General features: G+C 44.6%; 1 protein-coding gene across 1 annotated transcript; it reads left to right on the forward strand.

The window, feature by feature from the left end:
- The first annotated feature begins 700 nt into the window (after positions 1-700).
- polr1b (RNA polymerase I subunit B) lies at positions 701-18,675 on the forward strand. Its single transcript, XM_064932147.1, has 15 exons — positions 701-907; positions 4,481-4,648; positions 4,787-4,933; positions 6,210-6,342; positions 6,519-6,655; positions 6,836-7,059; positions 7,856-8,027; positions 8,326-8,497; positions 8,663-8,944; positions 9,276-9,409; positions 9,563-9,733; positions 15,480-15,636; positions 15,846-16,042; positions 16,188-16,438; positions 16,581-18,675. The coding sequence occupies exons 1-15, from the start codon at positions 731-733 to the stop codon at positions 17,461-17,463; spliced, it is 3,405 nt and encodes a 1,134-aa protein (XP_064788219.1). The 5' UTR covers positions 701-730; the 3' UTR covers positions 17,464-18,675.
- The last annotated feature ends 3,495 nt before the right edge of the window (positions 18,676-22,170 follow it).

Here is a 22,170-nt window from a genome sequence, read left to right on the forward strand (position 1 = left end):
CACAAAGGGCGAGTTCGACATTGCAGCCGACTTCAAAGGCGAGTCGAGATTGACAGATCTCCAAATGTCCTTGCATCGTAAATAACTACTCTGTTGGTGCGTTCCTTTGCCAAATTTTACAATGCCTGGATAGGTGTTTTAAGTATCGGCTAACCACAAATGTTAGCAATCTGTCAGTTAATGACAGACGTTGGTCAAATTCCCCTGATCAAATGTTTGATGCATCAACCAATGGTTGTGTGCCACGTCAGACTGACAGATTTCTATAACATGATGTGGTTGGCTTATGTAAAATACCTATCCAACTACTTGTAAAATATGGCAGGCGACAGTTGGGAAGAGAAACACGCCCGTTGTCAAGTCAGTCACAATTTACCCATTTATCACGGTCTTGATGCTCTCGAACACGGCCACAATCAGTACATAGAGCAACTGAGATCTGATATCTATAGACCTCTAGCTGTTTGGTTACAGTGGACATTATCTTTGATGCTGAAACTGATTTAGACATAGCATTACACTTTAGATGCTGTTTGGTAATTCCCTTTTCTCACTTCTATGAATAGTCAACCAAACTAATACAATTACATTCAACAAGACGGTTTGATTTTGTTTGATAGCTCTGAAAATTGGATGCTGTCCCTTTAAAGGAATTGACCTTTAACTCACTTCCTATTACAACGATTGTACTTCCTGTGTAACTATGCGCATGTGGTAAACAAGAATAAGCATGGATTTTGCGAGTAAGTGGAGTAGTTTACTGACAAGTCCAAGCCTTAAACATTTAACAGAAGCAGGCTACGGCATACCGAAGGAAAAACAACATGCCGCTGTTCAGGACCTAACGAAGGCTCATATTGAGTCGTTTGACCAAGCAGTTTCAGAAGGACTGTGTCGTGCTGTACAGGTAGGCGAACTTTCACGTGGGACAGTCAATGCTGTGTCAGCCGTGCCTCCCCAAGCCACAATGTTGGCCAAACGTATCTTTTTAATATGTCTTGTGTCCACTTGCAAGTGGTGCGTTTAGGACTTTGAAAATGCTCCATTATTTAAAGAAATCAATATTTTGCTCCATGAAGTAATCAAATCAAAGTTTATTTGTCACGTGAGCCGAATACAACAACCTTACAGTGAAATGCTTACAGGATTTAACCAATAGTGCAAAAAAAGGTGCTTGGTTAATAATAAGAAAATAAATAAAACAGTAAAAAGACAGGCTATATACAGGCACTGGTTAGTCGGGCTAATTGAGGTAGTATGTAAATGTAGATATGGTTAAAGTGACTATGCATAAATGATGAACAGAGAGTAGCAGTAGCGTTAAAGAGGGGTTGGCTGGTGGTGGGACATAATGCATATAGCCCGGGTAGCCACTGTGCGGGAGCACTGGTTGGTCGGCCCAGTTGAGGTAGTATGTACATGAATGTATAGTGAAAGTGACTATGCATATATGATAAACAGAGAGTAGCAGCAGCGTAGGAGGAGGGTTTGGGGGGGTGGGTGGGGGCAATGCAGGACGCTCTTGGCATTGCAGCTGTAGAACCTTTTGAGGATCTCAAGACCCATGCCAATAATTTTTGTTTCCTGAGGGGGAATAGGCTTTGTCGTGCCCTCTTCACGACTGTCTTGGTGTGTTTGGACCATTCTAGTTTGTTGATGTGGACACAGAGGAACTTGAAGCTCTCAACCTGCCCCACCACAGCCCCTTCGATGAGAATGGGGGCGTGCTCGGTCCTCATTTTCCTGTAGTCCTTAGTCTTGGTTATGTTGAGGGATAGGTTGTTATTCTGGAACCACACGGCCAGGTCTCTGACCTCCCTATGGGGCGGCAGGGTAGCCTAGTGGTTAGAGCGTTGGACTAGTAGCCGGAAGGTTGCGAGTTCAAACCCCCGAGCTGACAAGGTACAAATCTGTCGTTCTGCCCCTGAACAGGCAGTTAACCCACTGTTCTTAGGCCGTCATTGAAAATAAGAATTTGTTCTTAACTGACTTGCCTGGTTAAATAAAGGTTAAATTAAAATATGCTGTCTTGTCATTGTCTGTGATCAGGCTGTTGTCGTCTGCAAACTTAATGATGGTGTTGGAGTCGTGGCCATGCAGTCGTGGGTGAACAGGGAGCACAGGAGGGGACTGAGCACCAGAGACCTGTTGAGTATCAGTGTTGCAGATGTGTTGCTACCTACCCTCACTACCTGTGGGTGGCCCATCAGGAAGTCCAGAATCCAGTTGCAGAGGGAGGTGTATAGTCCCCGGATCCTTAGCTTAGTGATGAGCTGAGTCAATGAATAGCATTCATAATTGTTCCTTTTGTCCAGGTGGGAAAGGGCAGTGTGGAGTGCAATAGAGATTGCATTATCTGTGGATCTGTTTGGGCGGTATGTAAATTGGAGTGGGTCTAGGGTTTCTGGGATAATGGTGTTGATGTGAGCCATTACCAACCTTTCAAAGCACTTCATGGCTTTGGATGTGGGTGCTACGGGTCTGTAGTCAGTTAGGCTGGTTGCCTTTGTGTTCCTGGGCACAGGGACTGTGGTGGTCTGCTTGAAACATGTCGGTATTACAGACTCAGTCAGGGACATGCTGAAAATGTCAGTGAAGATACCTGACAGTTGGTCAGCACATGCCCGGAGAACACGTCCTGGTAATCTGTCTGGCCCCGCAGCCTTGTCTATGTTGACCTGTTTAAAGATATTACCCACGTCGGCTACGGAGAGCGTGATAACAGTCGTCCGGAACAGCTAAATGCTCTCATGCATGCCTCAGTCTTGCTTGCCTCGAAGCCAGCAAAGAAGTGATTTGGCTCATCTGGTAGGCTAGTGTCACTGGGCTGCTCGCAGCTGTGCTTCCCTTTGTAGTCTAATAGTTTGCAAGCCCTGCCACATCCGACGAGCATCTGTGCCGGTGTAGTATGATTCAATCTTAGCCCTGTATTGACGCTTTGCCTGTTTGATGGTTCGTCGCAGGGCATAGCAGGATTTCTTGTAAGCTTCCGGGTTAGAGTCCCGCACCTTGAAAGCGGCAGCTCTACCCTTTAGCTCAGTGCGGATGTTGCCTGTAATCCATGGCTTCTGGTTGGGGTATTTACGTACAGTCACTTTGGGGACGACGTCATCGATGCACTTATTGATTAAGCCAGTGACTGATGTGGTGTACTCCTCAATGCCATCGGAGGAATCCCGGAACATGTTCCAGTCTGTGATAGCAAAACAGTCCTGTAGCTTAGCATCTGCTTCATCTGACCACTTTTTTTTATAGACCGAGTCACTGGTGCTTCCTGCTTTAATTTTCGCTTGGAAACAGGAATCAGGAGGATAGAGTTGTGGTCGGATTTACCAAATGGAGGGCGAGGGGGTGCTTTGTACGCGTCTCTGTGTGTGGAGTACAGGTGATCTAGAATTTTTCCCCCTCTGATTGCACATTTAACATGTTGGTAAAACTTAAGTTTCCCTGTATTAAAATCTCTGGCCACTAGGAGCGCCGCCTCTGGGTCAGTGGTTTCCTGTTTGCTTATTTCCATATACAGCTCACTGAGTGCGGTCTTAGTGCCAGCATCTGTCTGTGGTGGTAAATAAACAGCCACGAAAAGTATAGCTGAAAACACTCTAGGCACCCCTCATCTTACCTTAGTTTGCTGTTCTATCTTGCCAGTGCAGAGTATATCCCGCTAGCTGAATATCTGTCGTCATCCAGCCACGATTCCGTGAAACATAGGATATTAGTTTTTCATGTCCCGTTGGTAGGATATTCGTGATTGTACCTCGTCTAATTTATTGTCCAATGATTGCACGTTGGCGAGTAATATTGACGCTAACGACAGCTTTCCCAGTTGCCTTCTCCGGGTCCTGACCAGGCATCCGGCTCTTTGTCCTCTGTACCTGCATCGCTTTCTCTTGCAAATAACGGGGTTGTCGGTCCTTTGGGGTGTTTGGAGAATGTCTTGTGCCTCGTCTTTGTTGTAGAAAAAATCTTTGTCTAATCCGAGGTGAGTGATCGCTGTCCTGATATCCATAAGCTATTTTCTGCCGTAAGATACGGTTGTAGAAACATTACGTACAAAATAAGTTGCAAATAACGCAAAAACCCCCACATAATAGCACAATTGGTTAGGAGTCCATAAAACTGCCATTTCTTCTGCCGCCATTTTGTTAATCCAACAACTTGTACACCGCCATCTTGTCTATTTCAAATCTTGTCATTAATTAAGATGGGTGTCATGACATGCGGCACTTTGGGGAAGACCCACCTGTTTCAATCAATGAGAGATTTGAAATTGTCAAGGTTGGTTGAAAATGATGTGCTACACAACTGTACCTAACCTGTAATTCACAGTAATGGATACCAACATTTTTTGGTTGTTACACCAGATAATGTGACTTAATCTGTAACTATGCAGCAACCTGGTTGTAGTTGATATCTGTCATGCAAAACCATGGGTTTGGAGAGTTCATGTAAAAATGTTTGTTCCATTTCTCCTTTTCAGGCCATCCGTCCCTTGGAGTTTATGTTTAAAAATGACCGGATCAGCCTGGCATTTGTGGAGGCCACCATCTTTAAACCAGTGGTGGGCAAAGGAAGCATCTGCCGGGACCTGAGGGTGTTCCCAGCAGAGTGCAGAGGGAGGCGCTGCTCCTACCGGGGGAAGCTCGTGGTAAGCTTGCCTGCAAACCCAACACCTGTACCATATGGATTGTACTGTATATGACGGTCAAGACGAGGTCTTTCTACAATCTATCACAAGACTTACCCATTGTGATGAATTTAAGTTTTGTGCTGTGATTCTTCACAGGCAGATGTCAGCTGGTCCGTGAATGGGGTTCCCAAAGGCATCATCAAGCAGTCTCTGGGCCAGTTGCCCATCATGGTGAAGTCTCGGCTGTGTAACCTACATGGGCTCCCTCCCAAAGAGCTCATTGAGCACCATGAGGAGGCTGAGGTAGGAGAATGGCACGCTTCCTACCCGTGCTGTGACAGGGTTTCCTTTAGCCGGTAATAGCTGGCTTTTAAAGCAGTTAAATAAAATTGCCATCGGCCAATTGTCTGGGAGAAGAAAGAAAAAAATCCCATTGCAAAATAAGGCTTTTTAGCCTATTCATTGATAGAAATACCAGTTTATGTAAATACATTTGACCGGTCATGCTTGTCGGTCTATGAGTTAATTTGCATAAATCTGTGGAATTAAATTGCCATGTGTGCATATTAGTTATCTTATCACATGGGCACGGCATACAGATACAGAGCCTTTGAATGGAAAATCTGTCAGGCAGCACTTTTACACGCCCAGTCATTGTGCAATGATTCTAAATGCACTCGTGTGTTAAAAATGGCTAATATTTTTATTTCTCAACTGGTAATTGAAGCTGCCTCTCCATTCGCCATTCAAATGCATAGTCAAGAGAAGGCAGGCTTCATCAGTGCGTCACACACCACTTAGCAATGAGCTGGAGGCGGTATGCATTTTGAAAACCTATAAACCTACTTAATTGTTTGAAAAGTTAACGTTTTAGTACATATTACGAGGCATGTTTTACCTTGCTTTCAAGTAGCCTAGGAAAAATCTGAACAAATACGTGAAGGCAGTTATTTCATATGACTTCCATATGCCATTGAAACCAGTAGCCTTTTTTTTTCTTCATGTAGCCTAGGCCTACTAGTTGTGTGAATTTGATATATATCATCCCTGAGTCTGTTTGGGCTATTTCCTTCTAGGTAAGCTGACCAATAGAATATGTAAACTTTTCTTCTATGGGGATAGTAGACTAACATAGGCTCATAGGTTGCTGTTTTTTTCCATCCAAAGAAAGCTGACTTATTATTAGCCTAAATTATGACTATTCCGTCTACTTATCACATTATGAATAGTAGGCCTGCAAATGCGATGATACATGGAATGCTTTATTAAATGGTGCATTTTTATGGTGAAATTCATTCCCCAATCTTTAACGTCACGCTCCCTGGGTGGCCACCCTAATCAGGTTATGTACCCAATGCATATATGGCCGGTAAATTAAAATGCTGCCGGTCAAATGTCCTGCTCTACATTTTCACAATGGAAAACCCTGATCTGTGGGAACCAGTCAATCTGATCATTTATGCTTCGACGCAAAAATCAAGGCACATTTTTCTACTTTTACACTTACATTTTACAGTTTGCAATGTGTCTTTACATTTCTTTAGATTCAATCTCTTTCTCTCCATCCTCATTGAAACAGGAAATGGGTGGTTATTTTATTGTGAATGGGAACGAGAAGGTTATTCGCATGCTGATCATGCCAAGGAGGAACTACCCTATCGCTATGTCAAGGCCGAAGTGGAAGAACAGAGGCCAGGGATACACTCAGTATGGTACGCAAGGCAGTTAATGTACAGAATGTGGAGGGTGTTAATGTACAAGCCGAACATTGCATTGTTGGAGCAGTTGAGTCCCATGGCCTACTATAAGTAGCCTAACATTTGATTAGCGCAGTCCGATCGCCTTGATGCAGACATAAGCTAAAGCTATTCTTTGTCTGTCTCCCCAGGTGTCTCAATGCACTGTGTGAAGGAGGAGCACACCGCTATCAATATGAACCTGCATTACCTGGACAATGGGACTGTGATGCTCAACTTCATATACCAGAAAGAGCTCTTCTTCCTCCCCCTGGGCTTTGCACTAAAGGTGAGATGGAGCAGTGATATTTGGAATAGGAACTTGCATGTGACATTAAAGTCTGTCCACTAGGTTTTTATGCATGCGAAACATAAGAATGTTATGAGAATTGGGCCATATGGCCTATACTGTATGAAATTACAGTATATATTTAACATTTTAACCACATTGCCTTTCTGTTTTGGCCAGGCTCTAGTGGACTTCACAGACTTCCAGATTTACCAGGAGCTGATCAAAGGTCGTGAGGCGAACTCCTTCTACAAGAGCTGTGTGTCTGAGATGCTGCGACTCGTCATGGAGGAGGGATGCATCACCCGCGGCAAGGTGCTCAACTACCTGGGCGAGCGCTTCCGGGTCAAGATGAACCTGCCAGAGTGGTACACCCATGAACAGTGTGCCAACTACCTGCTAGAGTAAGTGTGTTATTAAAAACTTCACCATGCTCAAAGTGATATTCAATGTCTGCTTTTTTTAATTTTTATTACCCATCTACCAATAGGTGCACTTCTTTGCGAGCCATTGGAAAACCTCCCTGGTCTTTACAGTTGGATCTTTACAGTTGAATCTGTGTTTGAAATTCACGTCTCGACTGAGGGACCTTACAATTATCTGTATGTGTGGGGTACAGAGATGAGGTAGTCATTCAAAAAGTAATGCAGTCCATGCAACTTATGTGACTTGTTAAGCAAATGTTTACTCTTGAACTTATTTAGGCTTGCCATAGCAAAGGGGTTGAATTCTTATTGACTCAAGACATTTCAGCTTTTCATTTTTAATTGCATTCTAAAGACATTGACCGGGTCAGCTCTAGCAGGGCAGAAATTTGGTGAACTGAATTGTTTTGAAAGGTGCCATCCTGTGACGGTGCCACGTTGAAAGTCACTGAGCTCTTCAGTACGTGTCATTCTACCTCCAATGTTGGTCTATGGCGGTTGCATGGCGGTGTGCTCGATTTTTATACACCTGTCCGCCACTGGTGTAGCTGAAATAGCCGAATACACTAATATGAAGGGATGTCCACATACTTTTGGCCATGTAGTGAATGCCTATAGCAGACACTTATTATGATGACTTAGTCATGAGTGGGTCTTTTTTTTTTTTTTGGTGTATGGAATCTAACCAACTATCCTGACGTTGCAAGCACCATGCTCTACCAACACACACACACACACACACTCTTTATGGAATGTGTCGTATCTCTCTGTTCAGCCAGTGCATCTGTATCCACCTGAGGTCGGACGTGGAGAAGTTCTACCTGCTGTGTTTGATGACGCGGAAGCTATTCACGTTTGCCAAGCAGGAGTGCATGGAGGAGAACCCGGACAGTCTGATGTGTCAGGAGGTGCTCACGCCAGGACGGCTCTACCTAATGTTTCTCAAGGTCAGTTCAGACATCAGGACAGCCCTGCACTGGACTACTGACAAATGATGAACAGTTCTGGATCTGACGTATTGGTGAATCCAAAAACAATTTCTTGTCAAGATACTACAACATTGTGGGGAACAGAAGTTGTCATGTTTGGCATGGGTAATGTAAAAACACCACAACAATGTCAGGCCAGAATGCTAGCGGTGAAACCTTGACTGTAAGGCCTTGGTATTAAAATCACACTAGTTGTCCTCCAGGTCATATAATTCCTCTGTAGGATGTGTTTTAACCATTTGCTATGTGATGATAGGAGAAGATGGCTGCCTGGATGGTGTCTGTGAAACTGTCTATGGACAAGAGGGCCCATAGGCTTACTGGTGGGGTGAGCTCTGATAATCTGGTGAAGATGTTCAACATGGGCTCTGATGTTACCCATCCCTTTGAGTATCTGCTAGCCACTGGGAATCTCACTTCAAAGACGGGTATGCTGTGATACAAAACATTCTACTTATTTGTCATTACAACGTATCCACTGTTCTATTCTTCTCTATTTTATTTGGAGTTATGCAGATATACATGACGTGTATAAGTTACCTAGAAACACATGCTGGTCCTGAGATTCTGTTCCTCTTCCCTCCTGCCGTCAGGTCTGGGCATGCTCCAGAACACGGGACTGTGTGTGGTGGCCGACAAGCTCAACTTCATCCGCTACCTGTCCCACTTCCGCTGCGTGCACAGAGGGGCAGCCTTTGCCAAGATGAGGACCACCTCTGTACGTCGTCTGCTGCCCGAGTCCTGGGGCTTCCTGTGCCCCGTGCACACCCCCGACGGAGAGCCCTGCGGCCTCATGAACCACATGACGGCCCACTGTGAAATCATAGCCCCGGCCCTGCCCACCACCACCCTCCCTGCCCTGCTCTGCTCCCTCGGTGAGTACAGACAAACTTGGGAATTGTGAATGTGTAGCTAGCTGCCTCACTATGGCGTCCTCCATGTCGTAGCCCGTGTTGGAGATCAGAGACTATGCTGTTGGTTCCAATGGGGTAGTTGTACATGACAAACACTGAACATGTGTCCAAAGTAAAACACAAAGGCCTGGGATTGAACGTGACAGGATTTCCAAGGTTACGTCACTCATTGCGATTGGCATGCAGCTGGAACCTATTGGGTCCTAAGGTTTATTCGTGCATACTGTGTGTCGATGTGTGAAAATGCTCAGTCGTTTATATGCGGTTGTGTTGTCCCATCGTTTTCCTCCAGGTGTGACTCCTGTGGATGGTTCTCCTGGCAGGGCCTACACTGACTGTTATCCTGTGCTCCTGGATGGTGCCATGGTGGGTTGGGTAGAGAATGATCTGGCCCCCTTCCTCGCAGACTCCCTCCGCAGGTTCAAGGTATGGCAGGGCGTCTCCCAACCATCTGCAGTTATAACATGGGTTTGATCATCACTCACTTATGTAATAGGTTAATTCATCGCACATGAATAGTGGCAGCTGGTAAGGTTTTTCTGCCTCTTACTCATTCTAGTTCATGCCACTCTCTTGCAGGTGTTGAAGGAGAAGAAGATCCCTCCCTGGACTGAGATAGTTCTGGTTCCCCAGACCAGCAAGGCCAGCATGTACCCAGGCCTGTACCTCTTCACCACCCCCTGCCGCATGGTGAGGCCTGTCCACAACCTGGCCCTGGGCCAGCAGGAACTGATCGGCACCTTTGAACAGGTACTACAGTCGCAAGCTGCTTAAAATATCTAAATTCCTGGGCATCCTTAGTAAACCCCCTAGTTACTATTCATAGCCTCTGGGACAAGGAGGGATGCTAGATCAAACTAGTTTTCAAGCTGAGGGTCTTGTCAGTGATTCTTTGTTTTGTCAACTCTAGGACAGTAATTGTTGGAGTTTGTTTATTGAGTTTGGTTGGTAGTGTCATGTCAGTACCTACTTACTTGTAGATGGTTAGTCTGACCGTGGCTTCAGAAAAGTATTCATACGACTTGACTTATTACACATTTTGTTGTAATAAATTTAAAAAATTCCCCCCTCTACACACAATACCCCACAATGACAAAGTGAAAATATGTTGTTATAAATGTATTAAATGAAATACAGAAATCACATTTACATAAGTATTTACACCCCTGAGTCAATACATTGTTAGAATCACCTAACATTTATTGAATCAGCTTTCTGGGTAAGTCTGTCTTAGAGCTTTGCACACCTGGATTGTACAATATTTGCACATTTGTTCTTGTTTAAGTTCTTCAATCTCTATGAAGTTGGTGGTTGATCATTTTTAGACAGACATTTTCAAATCTTGACATAGATTTCCAAACAGATTTAAGGCAAAACTGTAACTAGTGCACTCAGGAACATTAATGTTGTATTGGTAAGCAAGTCCAGTGTATATTTGGCCTTGTGTTTAGGTTATTGTCCTGCTGAAAGGTGAATTTGTCTCCCAGTGTTTGGGTGTTGTTGAGCAGCTAATAAGTAGAATCAGATGTGTTAAATTATGGTTGGACTGAACCCACAGGACGGTAGATCTCCACGAAGAGGGTTGGGCAGCCCTGCTCTCAGGTTGAATGGGGAGCATTGCTGCACAGCTACAGTGAGCAAAAAAGTATTTAGTCAGCCACCAATTGTGCAAGTTCTCCCACTTAAAAAGATGAGAGGTCTGTAATTTTCATCATAGGTACACTTCAACTATGACAGACAAAATTAGAAGAAAAAAAATCCAGAAAATCACATTGTAGGATTTTTAATGAATTTATTTGCAAATTATGGTGGAAAATAAGTATTTGATCACCTACAAACAAGCAAGATTTCTGGCTCTCACAGACCTGTAACTTCTTCTTTAAGAGGCTCCTCTGTCCTCCACTTGTTACCTGTATTAATGGCACCTGTTTGAACTTGTTATCAGTATAAAAGACACCTGTCCACAACCTCAGTCACACTCCAAACTCCACTATGGCCAAGACCAAAGAGCTGTCAAAGGACACCAGAAACAAAATTGTAGACCCGCACCAGGCTGGGAAGACTGAATCTGCAATGGGTAAACAGCTTGGTTTGAAGAAATCGACTGTGGGAGCAATTATTAGGAAATGGAAGACACACAAGACCACTGATAATCTCCCTCGATCTGGGTCTCCACGCAAGATCTCACCCCGTGGGGTTAAAATGATCACAAGAACGGTGAGCAAAAATCCCAGAACCACACAGGGGGACCTAGTGAATGACCTGCAGAGAGCTTGGCCCAAGGTAACAAAGCCTACAATCAGTAACACACTACGCCGCCAGGGACTCAAATCCTGCAGTGCCAGACGTGTCCCCCTGCTTAAGCCAGTACATGTCCAGGCCCGTCTGAAGTTTGCTAGAGAGCATTTGGATGATCCAGAAGAAGATTGGGAGAATGTCATATGGTCAGATGAAGCCAAAATAGAACTTTTTGGTAAAAACTCAACTCGTCGTGTTTGGAGGACAAAGAATGCTGAGTTGCATCCAAAGAACACCATACCTACTGTGAAGCATGGGGGTGAAAACATCATGCTTTGGGGCTGTTTTCCTGCAACGGGACCAGGACGACTGATCCGTGTAAAGGAAAGAATGAATGGGGCCATGTGTCGTGAGATTTTGAGTGAAAACCTCCTTCCATCAGCAAGGGCATTGAAGATGAAACGTGGCTGGGTCTTTCAGCATGACAATGATCCCAAACACACTGCCCGGGCAACGAAGGAGTGGCTTCGTAAGAAGCATTTCAAGGTCCTGGAGTGGCCTTGCCAGTGTCCAGATCTCAACCCCATAGAAAATCTTTGGAGGGAGTTGGAAGTCTGTGTTGCCCAGCAACATCCCCAAAACATCACTGCTCTAGAGGAGATCTGCATAGAGGAATGGGCCAAAATACCTGCAACAGTGTGTGAACCTTGTGAAGACTTACAGAAAACATTTGACCTCTGTCATTGCCAACAAAGGGTATATAACAAAGTATTGAGAAACTTTTGTTATTGACCAAATACTTATTTTCCACCATAATTTGCAAATAAATTCATTAAAAATCCTACAATGTGATTTTCTGGATTTTTCTTTCTCATTTTGTCTGTCATAGTTGAAGTGTACCTATGATGAAAATTACAGGCCTCATCTTTTTAAGTGGGGGAATTTGCACAATTGGTGGCTGACTAAATACTGTTTTGTCCCACTGTATGTTCAGGTCTCTCCAGAGATGTTGGATTGGGTTAAAGTCCGGGCTCTGGCTGGCCCACTCAAGGACATTGAGACTTGTCCCGAAGCCACTCCTGCATTGTCATGGCTGTGTGCTTAGGGTTGTTGTCCTGTTGGAAGGTGAGCCGTCACCCCAGTCTGTGGTCCTGAGAGCTCAGGAGCAGGTTTTCATCAAGGATCTCTGTACTTTACTCTATTCATCTTTCCTTTGACCACATGGTGTGATTTTTGCTCTGATAGATACTGTCAACTGTGGGACCTTTTTATATAGACAGGTGTGTGCCTTTTTCAAATCATGTCCAGTTAATTGAATTTACCACAGGTGGCCTCCAATTAAGTTGTAGAAAGGATGATGAATGGAAACAGGAGCCACCTGAGCTCAATTTCGATTATCATAGCAAAGGGTCTGAATACTTACAGTACCTGTCAAGTTTGTACACACCTACTCATTCAAGGGTTTTTCTTTATTTTTACTATTATTTACATTGTAGAAGAATAGTGAAGAAATCAAAACTATGAAATAACTCTTATAGCATTATGTAGTAACCAAAAAAGTGTTAAACAAATCCAAATATATTTTATGAGTTTCTTCAAAGTAGCCACACTTTGCCTTGACAGCTTTGCACACTCTTGAAATTCTCTCAACCTGCATCAGGTAGTCACCTGGAATTTATTTCAATTAACAGGTGTGCCTTGTTAAAAGGTCATTTGTGGAAGTTCTTTCCTTAATGCGTTTTGAGCCAAACAATTGTGTTGTGATAAGGTAGGGATGGTGTACAGAAGATAGCCCTATAAGTGCAGTCACAAAAACCATCAGGAGCTATGATGAAATTGGATGAAATTGGCTCTCATGAGGACCACCACAGGAAAGGAAGACCCAGAGTTACCTCTGCTGAAGAGGATAAGTTCATTGGAGTTAACTGCACCATAGATTGCAACTCCAAAAAATGTTTCACAGAATTCAAGTAACTTACACATCTCAAATTCAACTGTTCAGAGAAGACTGCGTGAATCAGGTCTTCGATGCAGAGAAACCACTACTAAAGGACACCAATATGAAGTGACTTGCTTTGGCTAAGAAACACGTGCAATGGACATTAGACCAGTGGAAATCTGTCCTTTTTGGTCTGATTAGTACAAATTTGAGATTTTTGGTTCCAACCGCAATATCTTTTGAGAAACGCAGAGTAGGTGAACGGATGATCTCCGCTTGTGTGGTTCCCGAGGTGAAGCATGGAGGTTTGGGGGTGTTTTGCTGGTCACAATGTCTTATTTTATTTAGAATTCAAGGACCATTTCACCAGCATGGCTACCACATCATTCTGCCGCGACACGCCATCCCATCTGAGTTGCACTTAGTCCCACTTTCATTTGTTTTTTTAAAGGACAATGACCCAAACCCCACCTCCATGCTGTGTAATGGCTATTTGACCGAGGAGAGTGATGAAGTGCTGCATTGTTTTTATTTTTTTTATTCACCTTTTATTTAACCAGGTAGGCTAGTTGTGAACAAGTTCTCATTTGCAACTGCGGTCTGGCCAAGATAAAGCATAGCAGTTCGACACATAACAACACATAGTTACACATGGAATGAACAAAACATAGTCAATAATACAGTAGAAAAAAAGAAACGGTGAGTGCAAATAAGGGAGTTAAGGCAATAAATAGGCCACGGTGGCAAAGTAATTACAATATGGCAATTAAACATTGGAATGGTAGATGTGCAAAAGATGGATGTGCAAATAGAGATAAATAAATGAATACAATATGGGAATGAGGTAGATGGGCTATGAACAGGTGCAGTGATCTGTGAGCTGCTCTGACAGCTGGTTCTTAAAGCTAGTGAGGGAGATGGGAATCTCCAGCCGCATCAGATGACCTGGCCTCCACAATCACCCAACCTCAACCAAATTGAGATGGTTTGGGATGAGTTGGACCGCAGAGTGAAGTAAAAGCAGCCAACAAGCGCTCCGCATATGTGAGAACTCCTTCAAGACTGTTGGAAAAGCATTCCTCATGCAGCTGGTTGAGAGAATGCCAAGATTGTGCAAAGGGTGGCTACTTTGAAGAATCTAAAATGTATTTTTTTGGTTACTACATGATTTCATGTAATTTCATAATTTTGATACTTTCACCTGTATTCTGCAATTTAGAAAAGAGTAAAAAATAAAAACCCTTGAATAAGTAGGTGTCAACCTTTGACTGGTACAGTATGTAAAAATGGTATTTCTGTTTAAATTTGGTAAAATGTCTAAACCTGTTTTTGCTTTGTCATTATGGTGTGTAGATTGCTGAGGATATTATAGCCTTATTTTAAAATGGATTAAAAAAATATAACTTACCATTTTGAAAAAGTCAATGGGTCTGTACCTTTCTGAAGGAACTGTATATATCTACCAATAGGAGCTCTTTGCGAGGCATTGCAAAACTTTCCTGGTCTTTGTTGAATGTTTGAAATTCACTGCTCAACTGAGGGTCCTTACAATTATTTGTATGTGTGGGGTACAGCGATGAGGTAGTCATTCAAACAGCCAATCAGTCCATGCAACTTATTATGTGATTTGTTACGCAGATTTTTACTCCTGAACTTATTTAGGCTTGTCATAACAAAGGGGTTGAATACTTATTGACTCAAGACATTTCAGCTATTTCATTTTTAATTAATTTGTAAACATTTCTGTAGGCTAGTGACACCTAAATGTACTCTATTTTTAAATTCAGGTTGCAACACAACAAAATGTGCTAAAAGTAAAGGGTTGTGAATACTTTCTGAAGGACTGTATATGTTTTAGTCCTAATTCATTAGAGGCTTGTGGTATGGTGTGGCCGCTCATTCCGACTTAACTTAATTATTTTAAGCAATAAGGCCCAAGGTGGTGTGGTATGGCCAATATACCACAGCTAAGGGCTGTCCTTATGCAGGACGCAACGTAGAGAGCCTGGATACAGCCCTTAACCATGGGATATTAGCAATATACCACAAACCTCAAGGTGCCTTATTGCTATTATAAGCTGGTTACAAATGTAATTAGAGCATTTAAGAAACATTTTGGCACACCTGTGGTATACGGTCTGATGTACCTCAGCGTTCAGCCAATCAGCATCCAGGGCTGGAACTACCCAGTTTATAATCTCATTTATACACTCAAATCTACAGTATGCTGTGATGTTTGCTTCTTGTGTGGACAGTACCTTATTCTGTTTGAGTACACGGAAACATTTGTGAATTTAGCTTCTCTCTCCTGTTTGACAGCTCTACATCAACGTGGGCATCAGTGAGGATGAGATCGAGCCGGGTGTGACCACCCACCAGGAGCTCTTCCTCCACAGCATGCTGAGTGTGGTGGCTAACTTTATCCCTTACTCGGACCACAACCAGAGTCCCAGGAACATGTACCAGTGCCAGATGGGTAAGGGTGCACTAAGTTTTCAGAAGCAGGCATCTCTGGTGTTTTCTGAGTTCAGATACCCTTTAGATACCTTTTTTTTGTGTTTTTTTTCAGCTAATTCCTATACAGAGAACACTACATGTGAAAAAATGTGCTTTATTCTTCTAGAATGCCTGACTTTTCAAAAATGATCCCGTAGATGTTGGTGAAACTCATCTTCTCCTCCACAGGTAAACAGACCATGGGCTTCCCCCTCCACTCGTTCCAGGACCGCTCGGACAACAAGCTGTACCGCCTTCAGACCCCTCAGAGCCCTCTGGTCAGGCCTGTCATGTACGACCACTACAACATGGACAACTACCCCATCGGCACCAACGCCATTGTCGCTGTGATCTCCTACACTGGCTACGATATGGAGGACGCCATGGTGAGACAGCTAGCTCTACATAAATTCACTTTTTATTTACCCATTGGCTGATTTCACTGTACCAGCTGTGTGTGTAGAATACATGTATACTTTGTGTGTGTGTGTATATTCATACGTGTTCTATTTTAATTCCGTTTGCGCCTAGATCCTGAATAAGTCGTCATGGGAGAGGGGCTTTGGTCATGGCTGTGTTTACAAGACTGAGGTGGTGGACCTGGCACAGAAGATGAAGGGCGAGGACAACCTGGTGTTTGGGGTCAAACCCGGTGACCCCAAGGTAATGGACAAACTGGACGCTGATGGGCTGCCCTCCATCGGCGCAGTGCTACAACATGGAGACCCCTTCTACAGCTACATCAACCTCAACACCGGACAGACCTTTGTCAACTTTTACAAGTGAGTTATCCAGTTTGGCCTAATGTTCTTTCCATTGTCATACCATAGTGTTGACTATTTCTCTACTCCATGATGATGAGTTTGCCAGATGCAGCGGGTTAATGCAATTTTATAACCTGCTGTCTTTCCCTCGCTTTCGTAGGAGTCAAGAAAGCTGTGTAGTAGACAACATCAAGGTGTGCAGCAATGACGTGGGCTCGGGCCGCTTCAAGCGCGTCTGCATCACCGTGCGAGTGCCCCGTAACCCCACCATCGGGGACAAGTTCGCCAGCCGCCATGGGCAGAAGGGTATCCTGAGCCGCCTGTGGCCTGCCGAGGACATGCCCTTCACAGAGAGCGGGATGACCCCCGACATTCTGTTCAACCCTCACGGCTTCCCCTCCCGCATGACCATCGGCATGCTCATCGAGAGCATGGCCGGCAAGTCGGGCGCCCTCCACGGCCTGTGCCACGACGCCACTCCCTTCACTTTCTCCGAGGAGAACTCTGCACTGGAGCATTTTGGGGATATGTTGCGTGCTGCCGGCTACAACCACTATGGCACCGAGCGCCTCTACAGCGGCCTCAGCGGCCTGGAGCTAGAGGCGGACATCTTCATCGGCGTGGTCTACTACCAGAGGCTGCGTCACATGGTCTCCGACAAGTTCCAGGTGAGGACCACTGGCGCGCGGGACAAGGTGACCAACCAGCCGGTGGGTGGAAGAAACATCCAGGGGGGCATTCGCTTCGGAGAGATGGAGCGCGACGCCCTGCTGGCCCACGGGACCTCCTTCCTGCTCCACGACCGCCTCTTCAATTGCTCTGATCGCTCTGTGGCACAGGTGTGTGTGGACTGTGGTAGCCTACTGTCCCCTCTACTGGAGAAACCACCACCCATCTGGTCGGCCACACGCCACCGCAAAACTGTCTGCCTCCTCTGCGGCAAGAGTGACTCCATCGATACGGTGTCTGTGCCATACGTCTTCCGCTACTTTGTTGCCGAGCTGGCGGCGATGAACATCAAAATCAAATTGGACGTGAAGTGAATTCAATGTCAAGTTTGTTCAGTCTACCTACCAGCCACAGACAGTGCTATATTGTGCACAGGAAGTTTGTCTTCTCCCGTGTGACTGGCAGTGTTCAGATATAAGGCCTTGTGTTTTGTATTAAACGCTTTATCTCCAAATATAATCTGTCACATGTAAAAGTAAAAAAATATGATTGCAAAAAACTTACTGGAGTTTACACAATTACCTGAACTACAAAGCCATACTGCTCACCAGAATGGCCAAGTGCTTGAGGTTTACCCTCTTGTTGTCCAGAATGGTCTCTACCTATCATAAGTTATGGCTAAATTGAGACTTGGGTCAAGGATGGATAGAACTTTCCAAAAATGTTCAGAAGTTACAAAGATATTGTTCAGTAACTGTCTAACATACACAATATTGTTTTGTAAATCAGTATATTTAGAGTGAAATCATCTAAGAAAATACATTGTGATGGTGTACATTGCGTATAAGACAGTCGATTGTGACTACTGGGTAATAAAAGGTTTGTCAATGACTAACTACACTTTACTCTTCAGAATGACAATCGATACACGTTCAAGTTGTTCCTGTCATAACCAGCACTTTGAAGGAGACAATGTTGTTCACGGGGCTTCAGCTTCTTGTGTCCTGTTTCTTATACCTCCCAGAAGATGCTGGTGGGAGGAGCTGTAGGAGGACAGGTTCATTATAATGGCTGGAATGGAATCAATGGAACGAAGCGTTGTTTCCATTGGTTTGATTCCGTTCCAGCGATTTACAATGAGCTGCTCCTCCCACCAGCCCACTGCTACCTACTTCCCCCAACAGATAAAGTAGTCAAATGTATAATATTTTGTATTTTAAGAGTAGACAATGAACAGTGCAATAGGCCACGTCATTTGGTATGTAAACACAATTATTACACCTTTTCACCCACATTGAAGATGAATGAAAAGCAGCTGATTTGATTTTCACAATTCCCTTTTTACAAGAAACCCATGTCATTAATGCAGGCCTTTGGAAACAATCTTCATTTACAGTACATTTGGAAAGTATTCAGACCCTTTGACTATTTCCACATTTTGTTGCATTAAAGCCTTATTCTAACATTGAGGGGGGGAAAACAAATTTTAATCAATCTACACACAATACCCCATAATAACAAAGCAAAAACAGTTTTTATTTTATTTTTAAATTTGCAAATGTATTAAAAATAAAAATGTAATCACATTTACATAAGTATTCAAACTATGTACTCAGTACTTTGTTGAAGCACATTTGGCAGAGATTACAGCCTTGAGTCTTGTGTATAACGGCACAGACTTGGCACACCTGTATTTGGGGAGTTTCTCCCATTCTTTTCTGCCGATCCTCGCAAGCTCTGTCAGGTTGAATGGGGAGCGTCGCTGCAACTGGAGCAGGTTTTCAAGAATCTCTGTACTTTGCTCCGTTCATCATTCCCTCAATCCTGACAAGTCTCCCAGCCCTGAAAAACATCCCCACAGCAGGATGCTACCACCACCATGCTTCACCGTAGGGATGGTGTTGGCCAGATGATGAGCGGTGCCTCGTTTCCTCCAGACGTGATGCTTGGCATTCAGGCCAAAGAGTTCAAACTTGGTTTCATCAGACTTGGGCTGTGGCGGTCACATAATTGTCAGCCCGTGACTGTTAACATACACATTTAGCATATCCTGGCTTCCACACAGCCTACAAGCCACTGAAGCAGACCTTTGGAACATCTACAGTATAATAAATCCATGTAATATAGCCTACATCTTTACAATAAATCCATGATTTATTTTGGACAGGTCTAAAGAAGCATGATATGAAGAAAATGTAGTGTACTCTGAGTTGTCCTAATGTGGCTATGCCAAACGGCTGTGGGCTACACTAGTTCATGAAGAATACAATTGAACAAAGCTGAATGAAATCAATTCTACAAACTACACTGCTCAAAAAAATAAATGGAACACTAAAATAACACATCCTAGATCTAAATGAATTAAATGTTTTTATTAAATACTTTTTTCTTTCCATAGTTGAATGTGCTGACAAAATCACACAAAATGGAAATCAATGGAAATCAAATTTATCAACCCATGGAGGTCTGGATTTGGGGGTCACACTCAAAAATTAAAGTGGAAAACCACACTACAGGCTGATCCAACTTTGATGTAATGTCCTTAAAACAAGTCAAAATGAGGCTCAGTAGTGTGTGTTGCCTCCACGTGCCTGTATGATCTCCCTACAACGCCTGGGCATGCTCCTGATGAGGTGGCGGATGGTCTCCTGAGGGATCTCCCAGACCTGGACTAAAGCATCCGCCAACCCCTGGACAGTCTGTGGTGCAACGTGGCGTTGGTGGATGGAGCGAGACATGATATCCCAGATGTGCTCAATTGGATTCAGGTCTGGGAACGGGCGGGCCAGTCCATAGCATCAATGCCTTGCTCTTGCAGGAACTGCTGACACTCCAGCCACATGAGGTCGAGCATTGTCTTGCATTAGGAGGGACCCAGGGCCAACCGCACCAGCATATGGTCTCACAAGGGGTCTGAGGATCTCATCTCGGTACCTAATGGCAGTCAGGCTACCTCTGGCGAGCACATGGAGGGCTGTGCGGCCCCCCAAAAAAATGCCACCCCACACCATGACTGACCCACCGCCAAACCGGTCATGCTGGAGGATGTTGCAGGCAGCAGAACGTTCTCCACGGCGTCTCCAGACTGTCACATGTGCTCAGTGTGAATCTGCTTTCATCTGTGAAGAGCACAGGGCGCCAGTGGCGAATTTGCCAATCTTGGTGTTCTCTGGCAAATGCCAAACGTCCTGCACGGTGTTGGGCTGTAAGCACAACCCCCACCTGTGGACGTCGGGCCCTCATACCACCCTCATGGAGTCTGTATCTGACAGTTTGAGCAGACACATGCACATTTGTGGCCTGCTGGAGGTCATTTTGCAGGGCTCTGGCAGTGCTCCTCCTGCTCCTCTTTGCACAAAGGCAGAGGTAGCAGTCCTGCTGCTGGGTTGTTGCCCTCCTACGGCCTCCTCCACGTCTCCTGATGTACTGGCCTGTCTCCTGGTAGCGCCTCCATGCTCTGGACACTACGCTGACAGACACAGCAAACCTTCTTGCCACAGCTCGCATTGATGTGCCATCCTGGATGAGCTGCACTACTTGAGCCACTTGTGTGGGTTGTAGACTCCGTTTCATGCTACCACTATTGTGAAAGCACCACCAGCTTTCAAAAGTGACCAAAACATCAGCCAGGAAGCATAGGAACTGAGAAGTGGTCTGTAGTCACCACCTGCAGAACCACTCCTTTATTGGGGGTGTCTTACTAATTGCCTATAATTTCCACATGTTGTCTATTCCATTTGCACAACAGCATGTGAAATGTATTGTCAATCAGTGTTGCCTCCTAAGTGGACAGGTTGATTTCACAGAAGTGTGATTGACTTGGAGTTACATTGTGTTGTTTAAGTGTTCCCTTTATTTTTTTAAGCAGTGTATTTGAGGGAGTGCGCACATGCGGCTATTCTGTGTTGAGCGGTTAAAGAAATAGGTCATCCTATATCTAGATGATTAATTTAGAGTTACTAATGTAACTTTAGTTGGTCTACAAACATTGGACTATATGTAAAAACAAAAAAACAAATGTAAGGATGCAAAAGGTCGCTTGCAAGGCTCTGCTTTGTTTTTTATACCCATTTCTCCCCAATTTCATGGTATCCAATTGGTAGTAGTTACAGTCTTGTCTCATCGCTGCAACTCCCGTACGGACTCTGGAGAGGCGAAGGTTGAGAGCCATGAGTCCTCCGAAACACAACCCAACCTAGCCACACTGCACATCCAACCCGGAAGCCAGCCGCACCAATGTGTCGGAGGAAACACCATACACCTGGCGACCTGGTCAGCATGCGCTGCACCCGGCCCGCCACAGGAGACGCTAGTGTGAGATGAGACAAGGATATCCCTGCCGGCCAAGCCCTCCCTAACGCGGACGCCGCTGGGCCAATCGTACGTCGCCCCATGGACCTCCCGGTCGCGGCCGGCTGCGACAGAGCCTAGGCTCAAACCTAGAATCTCTGGTGGCACAGCTAGCACTGCAATGCAGTGCTTTAGACCACTGCGCCAATCGGGAGGGCCCTGCTTTGTTATTTGTGCAGGCTGAACACACGTCATTAGTCTGGCATTCACAATTTGACAAGCACTTGATAATGCCTCGAATTTCACGACGGCATCCCCTTTTGAGGTTGTAATGCACCGTAAAAGAAAATCCATGCTTTTGTTGTGTCCTTCTCCCAGAGTGCTGCATGCTCTCCATCATGACCAGGTCTTTCTCACAGGCTACAAGTGAAGACAGACATATCGGGACACAACTGCGCATGTCCTTATTAGAGGTCCACCGATTAATCAGAATGGCTGATTAATTAGGGCCGATTTCAAGTTTTCATAACAATCGGAAATTGGTCGATTTTGCAGATTTTTATTTTTTACACCTTTATTTGATCTTTATTTAACTAGGCAAGTTGTTTAAGAACACATTCTTATTTTCAATGACGGCCTAGGAATGGTGGGTTAACTGCCTTTTTCAGTGGCAGAACGACAGATTTTTACCTTGTCAGCTCAGGGATTCAATCTTGCAACCTTACGGTTAACTAGTCCAACGCTCAAACCACCTGCCTCACGAGGAGCCCGCCTGTTACGCAAATGCAGTA

The sequence above is a fragment of the Oncorhynchus masou genome, chromosome 23 (genome assembly GCF_036934945.1).
Source record: "Oncorhynchus masou masou isolate Uvic2021 chromosome 23, UVic_Omas_1.1, whole genome shotgun sequence".
NCBI lineage: Eukaryota > Metazoa > Chordata > Actinopteri > Salmoniformes > Salmonidae > Oncorhynchus > Oncorhynchus masou.

Excerpts from the sequence above, each read along its gene's own strand:
- polr1b (XM_064932147.1), top strand. The coding sequence starts at position 731 with ATGGATTTTGCGAGTAAGTGGAGTAGTTTACTGACAAGTCCAAGCCTT. Across the intron at positions 9,410-9,562 it reads ACTCCCTCCGCAGGTTCAAG|GTGTTGAAGGAGAAGAAGAT; the intron begins GTATGGCAGGGC and ends ACTCTCTTGCAG. Across the intron at positions 9,734-15,479 it reads TGATCGGCACCTTTGAACAG|CTCTACATCAACGTGGGCAT; the intron begins GTACTACAGTCG and ends CCTGTTTGACAG.